Source organism: Danio rerio, chromosome 9, assembly GCF_052040795.2.
Source record: "Danio rerio strain M-AB ecotype USA chromosome 9, GRCz13ab, whole genome shotgun sequence".
Taxonomy (NCBI): Eukaryota; Metazoa; Chordata; class Actinopteri; order Cypriniformes; family Danionidae; genus Danio; species Danio rerio.
This window is the reverse complement of record NC_141029.1, coordinates 39,596,643-39,613,797: the sequence shown is the minus strand read 5'-3', so window position 1 is coordinate 39,613,797 and position 17,155 is coordinate 39,596,643. Positions and strand designations below refer to the sequence as shown.

The following is a 17,155-nucleotide window of genomic DNA, read 5'->3' as shown; positions in this document are numbered from 1 at the left end:
TACACAATGCAATCCAAAAACAAACACCAGACAGTAGCTGTACATCTGCTGCACAAATTGACTGGCAACATCATTGGAGCATCACAGGAAAGGGTTGGTGAGAAACAAAGGTGCCTCAGACACTGACAACCTTCATCTTTCTACATGACAAAGCAAGACAAGCGCCATGCTCTCCCTCATTAAAAATCACACCTCACAACCTCTATAGAGAGAGACAAGGGCCAGCGGCCTGACTCAATTCATCACTGCACACTCTGTTGAGCAACAGCATCGCACGCAGAGCAAAGTTAAATAAACAAAGTGTCTGTTAGTCGAGCTTTATCATATGCAGACCTTAAAAACCTTAACCTGGAAACTTGACGCAGCAAGGGTACAAAATTAAAAGGTAAAGTAGGTAATTTTCTGCACTGCTAGCAGCACCAAATGCAATCGTAATGTGTCTCAGTGGTCTGATTGTTCCAGACGTAACAGTATTAGTTTTGTCTGGCATTACTTGTTTGTTTAAAAATGGCAAATGCTTGACCGTTAAAAGTCATTACGTCTAATTTATTAGGCATGCATACGTACTTATTTGTTTATATGTTGATGTTTATTGTCGCAAACTGGAAGAAAATTGCAATGGTGCCATGAAAAAAATTCAATACTTCCACTGTCATTGAATAATTATTACTAATAACAATATATTAATTGTATTATATCATAATTAATAACAGGGCTGGGCAATTGGGCCTAAAAATTGAAATCTCAATCAATTGAACATTTTAACTTGATTATGATTAATTAATTTTTTTGCTCTCATAGTTCACTGACAAGTTTTGTTCAGAAATTTCTGAATAAGGGGTGCATTACTTGATTTTAAAATAACTGGAAAAAAAAACAAAAAAAAAAAAACACTGTCTACCATCTATGATAATTTAATGAACATCAACATTGAACATCTGTAATTAAAACACACATTGCCTAAAACAAACAGTCACTTTTTTTCTTATGAAAAAGTGAAAATAAACAACTTGCACTTTTGGAAACACAATTAATTATTCTGAACGTTTTTCATATTAAAAAGTAGAAAATAAGCAGCATCTCTTCTAAATAAAATAACTCTTGTATATCCTGTAAATAATATTGTAAACTGGGCATTTCTTGAATCTTCTGTAAACAAATAAAGTAAATAATAATTTTCGTAATATAAAATATGCCTAAAGCATCACTGGTGCAGTCATTGTCAATTTAGTGCAAACGTTTGATGTTTAGTTACATTTTTTATAAATCAGCCTTAACTGAGCAGGGTCAAGTGACTCCACACGCAGTAGGGAATGGAATTGAAAAAAAATCGACCTAGAAATATTTGATCGATTATAGATTCTGAATGTCGATTTTGGTTACTTTTCAATTAATCTCCCAGCCCTAATTAATTATATAATTATTATAATAAATGAATTTAAGCTAAGTTTACATGATATCGAATAAGGGTGTCACGATTTCGATTTTAAATCGAAATCGATCAAAATTTATGCTCAATTTCGATTATCGAATAAAAAAATTGAATCGTCGATACTGCCACGCCCTCATGTCACGTCAGCTAGGCTTGCCAAGCGGGAAAAAGCCCGCTTGTTGAAGTGCTTGTTAAACTGTGCAGAGGCAGGAGACCCGTCGACAGAGCTTAAACTTTCAGGGCTCGACAATAAGGTATGCCCGATGGCCAGTGTGCGAGACGCTTGGGCCAGTGTACAGTGCTGCCTTGTTGCCTGACAGATCGAGGCAGAGCTGCATGCTGCGATTGTCTGTCAATTGTGTGCAAATACAATCTTACGGTGCTTTCACACATAGACGTTTGTTTCGGAATCTGTCTCGTTTCCCCTGTTAGCGCGGTTTGTTTGGCATATATCCAGCAGTTGCGCTCGCATCCGCGCCAAATCAATCAGTCCGAGATCGCCTGAATGAGACGGTCTCTGCCCTATTGAGCGGATCGATTGTAGTGAGAAAACAAAACAATGCAACGAACTAACGACCCAGGCTATATTACAGTGTATCATGATTGTGTAATAGCCATTTATACGGCTATATGAAGAAAGAATGATGAGCAGGGCGAGATGTCATTCTTACCGGTAAATGCGAAAGTGAAAGCATGCTGAAATATTACTGAGAGCTGTTTATCCAGCCTGATCTCGGTTTATCCATTAGGAAAATTGACCGAAGTTACTATCTGATCACTTTTTCATGTTTTAATCTTATAATATGTTGTGTTAGGCCAGTTGTTTTGTTCATTTTCGCACTGACAACTCGAAAGAAAGATCAACATTGATCTGCTTCCCGATCTGATGCACTCTCGGTTCATCTGCTATGTCTCGCTATAATTTAAGCCTTAAATGCAGAAATCTAGCCAATGTTTCTTTAATAGATTGATTAATTCAATAGATAGATTTTGGTAATTATGTGCGTAACTTACCTTTATTCATTTACTGTATGATTTGTTTATGGGTAAAACAAAGACCACGCAGGTCAGGTAGTTTAAACGGTAGGCTACAAATAATCAATTTGGAAAAATAATTTAGATTAACTGGGATTATCAAGTCTTTTTCTAAGCAGTGCATCTGCTTAAAATATAATAAATTACAAGCATCGATAAACACGACAGAAAAAATAAAGTTAAATAATCAGTGCTTTATTTTGTCACATACACAGTCATGCACACTACAAAATGCAGTGAAATGCTAATGTTGATGCAAATGTGCACATTCATAGCTTTTCTTTTAAAACTGACACTACTGAGCTAATGGTCTGGCATACGTAATAATACAGCATTTTAGTCATAGCTATTATAAGGGTAATAAAAACTTTTTAAAAAATTCAAGGTTTGTTAAAAGTTTTTAAAAGATTTTATTTAGTCACCCAAATCCTCTTTTTAAATATTTATGTCCTTAAATAAATCAATTCATCTGTCACTGGTAAGTAAAAAGCTTATTCTCTGTAGACAAAGGGTGAAGGATCAGAGAAAATATTCTTTCCATCTTCTGAAATTAGACTTATTCAGTGGCTTAACTTTCATTTACACTATAAATGAGCGAATGGGGTCCAGCAGAGTGGACAACCTGTGCCGACTGGGTGACATCCCAGCGACCCCAGTGACTAGGGAGCCAGCGAGTGTGTGAAGATGACAGTCAGGGCTAATTAAAGTAGAGCAAAGCCGAGGGACCTGAGAAATCACACCTTCTCTGACTTCAGCCATCCTGACAGAGAGAACAGACACGGTGATGCATTATGAACAAATGTCAGAGCGACTCGCTCAAGTGTTTGAAAGAACCAGCTTACTTTCAGGACGTTACTCAAGACTAACATTACCTTTCAATGGTCATATCATGAGAGATTTTTTCCAACAAGACTGAGCTGAAGTGGCTCATTCTGGACTACTTTCAGATTGATGCAGACAGTAATGCATGAGTGACCACAGACACATCAGAAATGCCTGTTTCCACTTCGAAACATTTGCTCAAAAAGTCAATAAGAAAGCATTTGAAGTAATTTTTCTAAACAAGAATATACTTTATTATTTTCATTCTAAAAGTTCAAATTCCATTGCCAAGTCTTGTTGTTGAAAACAAAAACATTCTTTGTGAATAACTGTTTAATACTAGCTATATGCTGTATATTCTACTTTACAATCTACATCGTGATCATATATTTAATATTCCCTAATATTAATAATAAAAACATATCTTATAATGTCTGTCTGTCTGTCTATAGTTAGTAAATCATTATTGCTTAAATCAATGTTGTCTAATAGTTGAATTACATGTCAAATAGCAGCCACTTTGCGCCAGGCTTAACTCTGCAAGATTAACCGGCTGGATGTACATTATACCTTGAATATACATTTTTATATTGACATTTCACTTCAAAATATATTTGTGAAGGAAGTCAATTAGAACTGAAATGGTTACCAACATTAAAAAAAGAAGCAGCTTTGAAACAACAGAAGGATATTTCAGTTGTGAACTGTGCCTATTAGACAAATTAAATTAAGCTGTAAAGATTTACTAACTGGATGGATGGATGGATGGATGGATGGATGGATGGATGGATGGATGGATGGATGGATGGATGGATGGATGGATGGATGGATGGATGGATGGATGGATGGATGGATGGATGGATGGATGGATGGATGGATGGATGGATGGATGGATGGATGGATGGATGGATGGATGGATGGATGGATGGATGGATGGATAGATAGATAGATAGATAGATAGATAGATAGATAGATAGATAGATAGATAGATAGATAGATAGATAGATAGAGCGATAGACAGAGCGATAGATAAAACAAAGGATGGATGGATGGATGGATGGATGAATGGATGGATAGAGCAACAGGCGGACGGGCGGGCGGGTGGACGGACAGATAGATAGATAGAACGTTAGATAGAATGATGGATGGAAGGAGCAAAACATAATTCAAATTAGTTTGAATAAATCTGATAAAATAAAATAACCAAATAATAATAATAATAATAATCACCCAGTCCTACTGAGAGAATATTGCTCCACCTCATCCTTGTTTTTACAAAATTGAATATATCCCTCTAGCGTCCCCAGAATGTATCTGTAAAGTTGTCCCTTTTTGGCTGGAAGCAAACACATTGTTTTCATTTGAGCTTTTTACCCTGTACACTTCCTAAAACTCAGCTTCACTCGTAAGTTACAGGACATGCTTTGGTTATTTCAACAACAAAATACAAAACAAATCTGCAGGTGTTTTAAAGCCTTGTCAGTGTAAACTCCTATTAATTATTTTTCTGAGCACACAGAGATGAATTGCATATAGCGGAAAGCCAGTGAAGACACAACACACAATGTTCCTTGGATAAAAACTATTAAAAAAAAAAAGTGACATATCAAAGGTGTACGGTATGAAGAAATAAAATAATAAATAAATAAAAACACCTACTCATGTAATAAATACTGCCTTTGGACTGGACATTGTGCTGTGGAGAAATTTCACACTTTATTAAGTTGAATGTGTAAAAGGATAATAGGTGCCCTTAAAAAACTTGTAAATAAAAAAGTTAAGAAAACTTAAAAGGAAAATACAGGATCCAAAGACACTGTAAAATTCTGATCTTTTCTCAAACAGCCCATCTTTAAAACCAAAATGTACAGTTTCGGGAAAGAGACAACCGTAGCATTCAAGTCGGCTTTCAGACAAAAGAGTTGGTGTTCTCTGTCTAGTCACATCAGGTTTCTGCCCCTATCTGGTGCACCACCTTTTCTTCTAGTACTCTGTCCAAACCTGACAGTCGACCAATAGAGCGAGCCCATTACTGTCTGGCAATCATCATGTCCTGTACCTGTTACAAAGACTTTCATTTGGCTTCCCTGAGCAGTGGTGTTCGACGCTGACATTATCCTAACAACGCCAGCTCTTTCACAAAACTGATTGTTATTATCATGTGCTGAACAGCTCTGAGAGGCAAGCCCGATCACTTCCTGTCGATCAATGCAAAGTGAACAAAACAGGTTGGAGGGAAAAAACCACATGCTGTGTGCCACTATTTCATCTGATGAGCAGCTACAGCTCAAGGGATTGAAGTGTGCATGCAGAGAAGGAAAGGGGTGATGGAGGAACAGATTTTTGTGCATATTGCTAGCTGAAAATCGTTGCATCTCTTTGTTACTGCTTTTCAATGAGCTCCTTTTGGACTTTTCAGCTCAACCGGGACAATCTGCAAATCATTTACTCGGGAATAAACATTTTTTTTCTTGTGGACAGATACGACACGCATAGCAGCATGCAGGGGAATGAAATTGACAATAGAAAGTATTTTTTAAAATCAATCTCTTCTTAAATCCTGAACGCACTAGAAAATGTGTAGGAGAAACTGATTTCTAAGTAAAAATTATAATATACACTCAATGAATGATTTTTGCTGCTTGTTTAAACTACTTATTTAGAAGGAGCTGCAACAACACAATTTTTGAGATTTTCTTGTGTCATTTGGGACATGAAAGTACATGTAAGGGCTAAATCGTACTTGGAGATGCATGACTGAAACCACAATTATCAAAGTCAATGGTAGTTTATACTTTAAATTAGTACATCAATTTCAGGATCCTTTTTTGCTAGGATGCTAGGATTCTTATAAGGTTGGGCAGACACCGCAAGATTTTCTGGCTGAATTTGAAAATCCTAGGTAATCTTCTGGGCCCAGTTTTTCAAAAAATGTAATCTGGATCAAATTAGTCCAGATTTGGAAATCCTATGTTGTGCTAACCAGGATTAACTGATCTATCTTTTATGACAGTTTTTTCATCACTGTGATCCAAATCCAAAATTTTAGGATTACAAAATCCTGTTTACCAGAGCCTTAAATGGAACCAACAGTGTACTCTACTGATTTAGCAAAGAACAACAGGTAAGCAAAAATACCAGTGGCCACAAACAGCCATTGTTTGTTTTAATGGTAAGCAATAGAAACACTGCAATCATCAAACATTTGACTTTTTTGTTTTTTGTTCTAAAACAATACCGCTTTGATTTTGTTTTGTTGTTTACCATATCTTATTAGATGTGACATGCTTCATATAGAAGGAATTTATTTATCACCAGAAATCATTAAGTTTGTGATCATTCATTTAAAAAAAAAAAAACAACAACTTTTTTTTGTATTTTATTTCATTTATTTGGTTAAACAAATCCCAAACTCAAAGTTTTAAATAAAGCAAAGGGAAGGTTTGATCCAAATCTAATGTAAGATTGGATTACATGATCTGATCTTAAATCAAAATCCCTCTGTTCCTTTTAAAAACCAATTTCCAAGATTTGATCAAATCTGTGATCCAAACTCCCACAGGATTACTTTTGAAAACCTGAACCCTGATTATCTTGGTGGTTCTAATGGTTATCTTATCAGGTTTTCCTGTGGTGTGAGGTGTGATAAGACCTTTTACTTTGTCTGAAAAGTAATTGAACTTAAGTTATTAAATTATTTTATACTTATGTCTGAAATAAGTAATTGAATTACTCAATACTATTTAAAAATCCCTAAAAATCGAAATGAATAGACAATATAAATTGAAGACTTAATTCTTCACATTTGAGAAAAGCGTAACTTTTTAGCTTTATTCTGTAACACTTAAACAATAATAAAAAATTATGTTTACACGTCTCATACATATACTATCATTACTTTCTGACTCAACAGATTGTCTAAGCATGTTCGATTTTCTCGATAAATGAAATCTTTCTTCTGAAGAGTAGAATTATTCTGCAAAACATGATTGTATTTTGTTACTCTTCTCTGAATTGATTAATCCAAAACTGCTTAATTTATTTACAGTATTTAGTAAAAAATGCCTGTGATTAAATTAAATAAAAAATAAAAAGTAATCCCTTAACATTTTTGTGGAAAAGTAATCTAATTACAATAACTAATTACACTCAAGACTGGTTAAGAGTGGATTTTCCAGAAGAATGTCAGAGGAGCTCTGAACCTGAATATTTATGATCAGAAATCCTGATGTGTGGGGAGAACCCCGAGGACAAACACGCATATGAGCTGGAGATTATCACTTGAAATGCAATGATATATCCAATCAGAAAGCAAGCTGACAGAAAATGAAAGCATAACTAACACAGTCATGGTGCAGCAGCACAAAGTGAAATAGATTCGGACTGCAGAGATTGTTGATTTATGGCAACATATTGTTTATTCTTTTATGCATAAATCATGTTTACTCTCAAGTCTCGAGAGATTTTGCAAGATTTCCTGTTCATATTCAGGACCAATAGGAAAATCTATTGGTGTATGATTTGCCATCTTCACTTTCAGAGCAATATCATGTCCTCATTTTGTTTGTGGTCTCTTACATTTTGAAAATCTTATTTAATATTTAAAAAAAACTTGATAAGATTGTACTCAGCTTAATATACATATTTTCTTACATACAATTAATGATATGTAATAGCTGAATATCAACGACAAATGCACTGCAAAGATATTGGATTGCAAAAATACAAACAAACAACCAACCAAAAAAAAAAAAAACACTACAAAATACCAATTAATAATGGATATGGCCAATAAGTCTCCCAAGATAAGACAAAAATAAAAATCCTGACATCACTAAATTAACAATAGCACATACTTGGAATAAAAATCTGTGCTCAAAAAGATTTTCTATTCCAAATTCTTCCATTCTAACAAAAAAAACTTTCAGTGTTTACATTTCAGCACAATATATAATTCCTCTGTAATCTAATTTTGTACAATATGTTTTCTTTGACTGCAGATTATTGATGCTACCACTCCAGAGATTAATCTTCCGCTCAAGGACACCAGGGTTTCAGCAGTGGACCATTTTAGACATGCTTTGCACAGCATGAGCAACACACAAAAAAAATGGTCTGTCATACATCGACGCAAAAACATCTTGCTTAATCAGCAGTGGGAGCTGTCATCTAGCATGCGTGGCACGAGCAACGTCGCAAATCTGCTTAACAAATAGAATCTCATTTTCACTTTTAGGGTCTCACTGATTCAGCACAAATCTCAAACATGCTCCCTCTTCCTGCTGAGCCAAACAACATGGGGGGCTTCGACTCGCCAAAGCTGACGTAGGTAATTCACAAACAGAAGGAAATGACTCTGTAACAGTCGATACACGAGTCAAACGTCCACACACACTAATAGTAATAGTTTACTGCAAGGTCAGAACTAACTAGTTTTTATTTTGATACTATTTTTACATTTTATGTCATTTCAGTTTTAGTTTGTTTCACAGACGGTTTGGTTAGTTTTAGTTTGCAAATACATTTCTATTTAGTTTTTATATATTTATTTTCAGTTGTTTAGAGTTAACGTCCAGTGCAGACTAAAGTGTGATGTTTGCACAGCTTGCATTAAATTTTGCGCTTCTTAGTAATAAACGTTTTAGTAATAAAAATAAAATTATAGTTTGAAACATTACAGTCACTGAACCCAAAACCACGCAAAACGCAAGCTGTATATCGGCACTGGTAGAAGGCGTGCGTTTACACGAGGCTGCAGGCCGAGTGCCCCCACTAGTGCCGATATACAGCCATATAGCACTGCTACGAGTGTGATATTGTGTTTATACAACAGTTTGATGGCATAATTGTGTATATAAAACAAAATCTAACATGGAGAGTCTCAAAAAACCTTATGTATGAGGAACTACTTCCAGATTCAAATCATAAGCTGACAGTTAAACAGCTGAGCAAGCATCTTTTAAACTTTAGATCTGTAGTGTCTGCTTTTTGCTGGCTGTATGTTGGCAGAGTAATACACAAAGGGAAAGAAGCTGTACAGGTGCTGATATTACTTAATTATAATACACGTGTGTTTTTGTTCACAAAAGCGCTATATAAACAGTCACAGCAGGTCAGATTTTCCAGCCTGATCTCACAAGGAAACGCAAATATTTTACGCTTTGTCAGTTTAGTGGCTAATTCGTACTAATTCGTACGAGTTTAGTCGTACGAAAATTTGCGATTTTAAAAAGGAGGTGTGGCACCCAATCCCACCCCTAACCTAACCGTCATTGGGTGATAAGCAAATTGTACGAATTAGATTAGATTAGATTCATACAAATTAACCACTAAATCAAAACGTTTTTTGAGATTGCGTTGGATTTTCAGTCACAAAATGAATGCGTATTAATACTAAAAACAATAATGTTCTTGGTAGTTATCATTTTATTTCCTTTAGTTTTTCATTTGTTTAGTTATTCAGTTTAATAAAAATGTTTTTTTGAACTATAGTTAAACCGTGCAATCACACAAGCAAGAGTGTCATTGTCTCTGGCCACCCTGTTGATGGCACTGTGACAATCCGATATGTTTACATGTTTTTCTAATGAAATTAACCAATTAAAATCCCTTTTAGTGAGGCTTTAGCGTTCATGTTTAAAAGCTAGTCTAATTTAAACATGCCATTTATAGAAGTTGTTTAAAAGCCTTGGTAAAATCCATTTTAAATACATTTTAGTGAGGCTTTAGTGTTTATGTTTAAAAGCTAGTGTAATTTAAAGATGCCCTTTATGGTAGAAGCTTAATAGCCTTGGTCTTCACCTTATTGTTAATTAGTTCACATCCTACATTACAAACTAAATAAGTTAAAAATGAATAAATATATTGGGTATTACTTTAAAGTTTCATTTGTTAATAAAAGCTCAATACATTAGTTAAAGACTTTATTAATCTTAATGTTAATAACTACATTTATAACGATGTGTAATATGACTTACAAAAACCTAGTGAATCATTGGCTCTGGTCACCGTCAATGGTACTGTGACGATTCGATATGTTTACATGTTTTTCTAATGAAATAAACCAATTAAAAGCCATTTTTAGTGAGGCTTTAGAGTTCGTTTTTAAGTGCTAGTCTAATTTAAACATGCTGTTAACAGAAGACGTCAAATAGCCTTATGTTAACGTTAATGTGTGCGTATCCTACATTACAAACTGGGTAACCGGCCATAGCAATAATCAACCTCTGTGCTTTGTTTTGCTTGGAAACTGAAATGGTCACAACCAAACTTTATTAGACTGCATTCTCTGAAACTGGAAAGGGTTATACAGAAGCTGTGGATACTCACGTCAATATAACATAATTTTTGTGACACTGTACAACAATAATGAATATTGTTACATTACTATGGGTATAGGGTTTGGGTAGACGTTCGTTAATAAAATACAATGTATTGTGTAATTTAATAAATAGTATGAATAATACTCTGTATAATTACTGTATTTACATTACTGTGATGATTGGGTTTAGGGTTGGGGTAGACTAAAAAAGTTATCCATTGGAATTACTAAATGATTTTAAGAAGTTGCAAAGAATTCATATGGGCTGAATTTAAACATACAAATTAAGTTACACATTATCCATTTAATTTGTTTAAATTCAGCCCATATAAATTGTTTGCAACCACTTACCTTATTTTTTTTTTAGTGTAGGTATTAAAAACATACATTTAATGAGTGATTTAATAAATAATAGAAACAAGTCTCGTTAACTTCTGGCCACAGCTGTAGCCCTTCTAGCAACAACCTCTCAAGAGGTGGACTTGTACATTCTGATAGGTTGCCTCTGAACCACATCATAACTCATTAGCATAAAGTTAATCATCTCTGGAGCTCGCCATCAGCTCTCGTTGAAAATGAAATACTTTCAGCTACTTTGATGCTCTTGTCAGTGCGAACACACGGTTAGTCTTAATTTTCGTTAATTTAACCTTGGTTTACACTCCTAACCCCAAAGACACCCCAAGAGTGCTGGGTCATGGAAAGAAGGTGGTTGTAGACTTTGTAAAGAGATTTTATAAATTGGACTGACAAGAGAGGGGGCTGAAGGGAAGAACAGATTGTAAAGAGTGGTTTCTCTACCCTCTGACAGCCACCACAGAAGTAGCTACAGTTCAGGACAGTACCTTTGTTTGAGGTGGCAGGCGCAAAACAGGATGTGAGACAGGAAAGCTCCTGCATAATGAGAGTTGACTGACGTGGCAGAGCTGGTATTAGAGTACAGTGTTGAGGACACGGCCCACATTGATTCACAAATTAGTTTGTGAAACCGGGTCAGAGCCCTTTAAACTGAAGCAAATATTGGGTTAATTGGGGATGTAAACACTACAAGCTCATTTATGTCATGTTAATCTCAAAGCCAACAAGGAGGATGGAGAGGAAAAAACGATCAAGGTTTAATAATGCTGGTAGTGTAGACATAAACCACACCCTAGCAAACTGAAATATACAGTTCAAATGTCATCATAATGGAGAAATGGGGAGATCAGTAATGTGGGAACCACCTGTGGAGCAGTATTAATGGGTAAAAGAAGTTGATAAAAATGTTTAAATATATTAGATGATACTCAATACTTAATAAATGTTCAATGCATTAGTTAAAATGAACACTCAATGAAAAAGACTTTAATAATCTTATTGTTAATTACTACATTTTCATTTGCAGGAACTGTGTGTATTGAAAACTCATGAATTTACAGAAACCTATATTTTTCAATCTAAAAAAAACTTTAATTGTATATATTTTTTTAAAGTTTATTGAAACTTATTTGAGTTTCTTCAACACTGTAAAAAAATCAATTAGTTGACTTCATTTAAAAAAGTGATTAAAACTGTTAATTTAAAGGTGATTAGTTGACTTAAAAGTGAGTAAATAAACTTGTGTGTATATTTTTAGTAAATTAAGTTAAGGTAACTTAACAGTTCCATGTTACAACTGGTTTACTGACCATCACAGGGTGTGCAATGTAGAGTCAGGATTGTAGTTGACCAGGTCCAACCATTTAGAAGACGTGATCATTTTCATTTCAGGTTAACAAAGTAAAAAGTTAAAAATCACCATATGTGATTTTAAGGCCTCTGTAAAAATTTCAAGCGAGTTTATAGCATTTTTTAAAACAAATCAACTATTATGTTTGTAGATTTAACAAAGATTAATTGTACTTAATTATTAACACAATGAAGAAAATACAGCTTTATTGTACAATTGATTATTTCTGCACCTGTATAGTTTTATAGTTTCTCCTTTATTTGCATATATTAATCTACTTTAAGTCTGCTTGTAGATTATCATATTTTATGCAAATGCACTCCCCTACAAAATCATCTCAATCAATCTAAAATTTTTAAGTTGATTAATTAAGTTATCTTGTGAAATATCGCAATATAAATTGTAGGGAGTGAAAATATGGCAATGCAAGTTTTTTTTCCAGTATCGTGCAGCCCTAACCTATGTGCTTTCAGACACGGCCTGTTTTGCAACTTTCTTGTCACAAGACAATCCAATGGTTTTCAACATGTTAGTGACTGATTGCACTGTATATGAATACTCTTTTAAAAACTACTTCTTTGTATTGTTTTTGAAAAAAAAAAAACTTGCGATTTATCAAAACGTCTTTCAAAATGGTATTTTCAACAGTATAATTACTAAGACATGTATATTAATGACTTCCGTGTAAGAAAATGAGTAGTTCGTGATTGAACAGGTGCATTAGTGCATGGATTCAATGCAGTTTTCATGCATTTTGAATATTATAACAAAGAGGAACAAAAATAAGCATCATCACGTAACAACATTAACCAATGAAACTATTACAATGCAACACTTTTATCATTGCGCATTATTAAAGCTTTACGCCTAAGTGGAACAACTAAAATGCTAATTTCACAGCATATTTTATCCTTTATCAGCGACAACAGTGAATCCTAGTTGACATTAGACAGTTGCATGCTGAACATTAACGCATGTGAAACGCACAGTTGCGTGTGTTTAGTCATACAAATCTACAGGAGAGCTGATGAATGAAATGGATTGATCTTGAGTGTCTCTCTTCTGCTGTCAACTTTGAGCTACTGCTGCAAGAGGGACTGAAGATCATCCCTCTTTTTCTTTCGTTTTCGCCTTACGTCAAGCACAAAATCTCTCTGGTGCGCGCGAATCTTATTATTGATTATATCGATTCAATCGGATTGATCATAAAGACTCACCAATGACAGGAATATGAACATTTCGACCAGTCTCCTACGTCTCCCGTGTCGGTTCCAAGAAGCCATGATGCCGCTGCCACGTCCTGCTACGCAAGCGCAATCCATTTTCCTCCAAATCCCTGGAGAACGCGCTGCTTCTTAGGAAATGTAGTTTCTTTGGAAATGTAGTTTTTTGAGGGGGGCATAAGGTGGGGCTATTGAGGTTTGTTTGATTATGCAGAAATGTTGAAAAGAGGTTGTGTTCAAATGATCTTTAAAACTGAAAGCAAGTCATTGTTTTGGTTAGTTTTTGTTGTTTAGTTCTTGAATAGATATACAGAAGGTTTTCAGAATCATGTTAGTTGGGGAAGTGAACAATGTTAATGAAAATGAGTATGCCTCGTATTCAGATACAGTGAAAATGCTCATGTTAAAAATATAATTTAGCTGGCACTTTAAAGTTTTCACAATACTGTTTGTTTTTATTTACACAGCTATATACTTATGTGAGTAATCAATTGTATTTGCTTTCATCTGTTTTAATCTAATTTATTGATTTATATATTTGCTATATTTATTAAATATTTAATAAAAAACTATATATATAAAATATTTTTAAAAATAAATAAATATTTAAATATTTAATAAATATAGCAATTATATTATTTTATTATGAATGTAAATATGTATTATTATTATTATTACATTTAAAAAGTTATAATATTCTAAATAAATATTTTTGTTCATTCTAATCTTATTTATTTATTCATTCATTCATTTATTTTCTTTTTGGCTTAGTCCCTTTATTAATCAGAGGTCGCCACAGTGAAATGAACGCAGTGGATGCCCTTCCAGCTGCAAACCAACACTGGGAATCACCCATACACTCTTGCATTCACACACATACACTTCGGCCAATTTATCTTATTTAATTCACCTGTACCGCATGTCTTTGTACTTGTGGGGAAAACCAGAGCACCCGGAGAAAACCCAGGTGAGCACTAAAAAAGCACTAAAGAAATACTTTCTTTCTACATTTACATTTAGTCATTCCAACATGATAAGGCATTACAAAACAAGAAGTAAGAGAACTGTTAGTTCTGAGAAAAGAAGAGCTAGCGTAAGGAGGGGAGGGTGTTTTTTTTTATAATTTTAAATTATTATAAAGTGCTCACTGTTATTGGTCAGACATGTGACAGAATCTTTAAGCACAATAATATAAGCAAGATTGTATTAAATTATATCATTCTAAATATACTAATGCTGACACAGTGGATCAGTAGTTAGCACTGTCTGTCGCCTCACAGCAAGAAGGTCGCTGGTTCGAGCCTCGGCTGGGTCAGAATGAATAAGTTTAATAAAATTTATACTGTGCGTGTGCAGACTTGTTGGCCTTGCAGATTTCAGAAATGTTGGATAAGACACACGTGTAAAATTAAATATAAAACTAGTTTATATATATATATATATATATATATATATATATATATATATATATATATATATATATATATATATATATATATATATATATATATATAGTGGACTTATAGAACCCTATGGTTTTTAACCTTGATCAGTTCGTACTTTTCTTTTATCCATATGGCTTCAAAGTTCACATTTGAAGTATAAAGCTGTGTACATTGTTTTAGACCTCATGTCAACCACTAAACAATTGCCTAAGAACAGATGAAAATGATCTGAATAATAAACTTAGCATTTTAATAAGCAAGTTAAGCAAGTTATTATAACTACAGTATAGCCAAACCACCAGCTTGTTCGCAGTCAGAAATATACATTTTAAAATATATATATTTTCTAATATATTTGAATCATAGCTAAATTTAGTAGTTACTAAGTGTTGTTTCATAACATATAATCTATCTTAGTAAGTAGGCTACTCTTGCGGATTTATGCCTCATTATTTTAGGAATTAATTTTTATGGAGACAATATAGAGCCTAATATACTTGCCAAATAAAATAAACTAATAGACCTAGACTAATTATTGTATTAGATTTGCAGTGATCTTGCTTATGAGTCAGACACACTGTAGTGCCACCACCTGGAAGTGACAGAGGTACCACACAACTGTCCTGACTGCACTGAGGGGTGGGGGGAAAAATACATTTCAAAAGACTTTTAAAAAATCAAGCTGTGTTAAATACTTTTAACTTTTGTACATTATTTATTTATAGCTACACTGTAAAAAATCCTGGTTACATTAATTTTTTAAGCTGAATCAAATTAACCTTATAAGTCCATTGAACTTGTATTATATTAAACTAACTTAAAACAGCTTGTGTATCTTATAAAATTAAGTTAGAACATGATTACATTTGATTAATAGGTTACAATGGCCTAAAAACATATGCGGTCAGGTCTAATTGATCATATAATTTTTTACAGTGTATAAATGCCATTAAATGTATTTTTTTAATTTCATCACATTGGTTGGATAAATGAAAGATTTTTGTCAAAATTTGTTGGTTTAGGTTACTCAATAAAAAAGTTGGCTTGTTACTTTTATTAGACAGAAAACATACATCGAGACATTACATCATTAGAATAATGAATGCTAATCATTAATTAGCTGCTAATCTATTTCCCAATGATGGGTTGCAGCTGGGAGGGCATCCGCTGTATAAAACATATCCTGGATAACTTGGTGGTTCATTCCGCTGTGGCGACCCCTATTTAATTAAGGGACTAAGCTGAAAAGAAAATGAATGAATAAATGAATGCTAATCAAATTTTTACTGTAAATCTCAATAGTCTTGATACTTGATATCTAAAATCTGTCAGGAATAAAACTTTAATTTGATACTGTTTATTCAATTCAATTCATCCATATTTATATAGTGCATTTACAATGTAGATTGTGTCAAAATAGAAGTTCTATTAAATTGAAACTGTGTCAGTCCAGTTTTTAGAGTTGAAGTTCAGTTTAGTTCAGTTCAGTGCTGAAAGTCCAAACACTGAAGAACAAATTCATCGATGCGTAGCTCCCCAAGTCCCAAACCAAGCAAGCCAGTGGCAAGCTTTTATGCATATCAAAATGTATTTACTCTCTAGTTCAGTGGTTCTCAAACTTTGTTTACCAAGGCCCACCTCAAAAAAAATTGTCTTTCCAAGTACCACCAAAATGACCAGTATTGAAATAAAGTAGCGTAGTTGGCCAAATTAAGCAGCTACAGCACTGCACAGTTCAAAAACGAGGCATATTCATATTTATACAATTTGACAACTTGACCATGTGACTCGCAGAGCGGCATTCTGAAAAGTTAAGATGTTTTCAACTGGGGATGCCTGGAAGACGCAAGCGTGTCGTGCTGCAGTTCCTACTCATTTTGCTAGCCTGTGGGTTAAATTATGATGCTTAAGTGACCGAGATGTAACAAGAGAATATGGTCATTTTTTAAATAAAAGATTTTTCAAAATAAATGATTGTTCTGACACAGATAATAAATAAAATGGAAATAATTAGTATTTTTTTGTGCAGTCCGGTACTAATTGATCTATAGACCGGTGCCGGTCTGTGGCCTGAGGGTTTTGGACCACTGCTCTAGCGCATATCTGCTCTGCAAGCACCACGTCCCTCTTTCTCTAGTTCTGCGTCATTTGGATTGATTTTTAGCTGCA

General features: G+C 34.1%; 1 protein-coding gene and 1 long non-coding RNA gene across 3 annotated transcripts in view; one reads left to right on the top strand and one right to left on the bottom strand.

The window, feature by feature from the left end:
- The window catches only part of LOC137496491 (uncharacterized), a 65,319-nt gene extending 51,779 nt beyond the window's left edge, over positions 1-13,540 (top strand). Inside the window, exon 3 of the long non-coding RNA XR_015499740.1 lies at positions 8,290-13,540. This is a non-coding gene — a long non-coding RNA (uncharacterized LOC137496491). The remainder of the gene's footprint in view (positions 1-8,289) is intronic.
- pdia5 (protein disulfide isomerase family A, member 5) overlaps positions 1-13,656 on the bottom strand; it is an 84,493-nt gene extending 70,837 nt beyond the window's left edge. Inside the window, exon 1 of one of the 2 annotated variants that reach the window (XR_015498890.1) lies at positions 13,536-13,656. Coding sequence is in view for 1 of the 2 variants with exons in the window: in NM_001113576.1 (NP_001107048.1) it covers positions 13,536-13,601 (66 nt within the window). In the remaining variant the exon portion in view is untranslated. 2 annotated transcript variants of the gene reach the window in all.
- Positions 13,657-17,155: the final 3,499 nt, after the last annotated feature.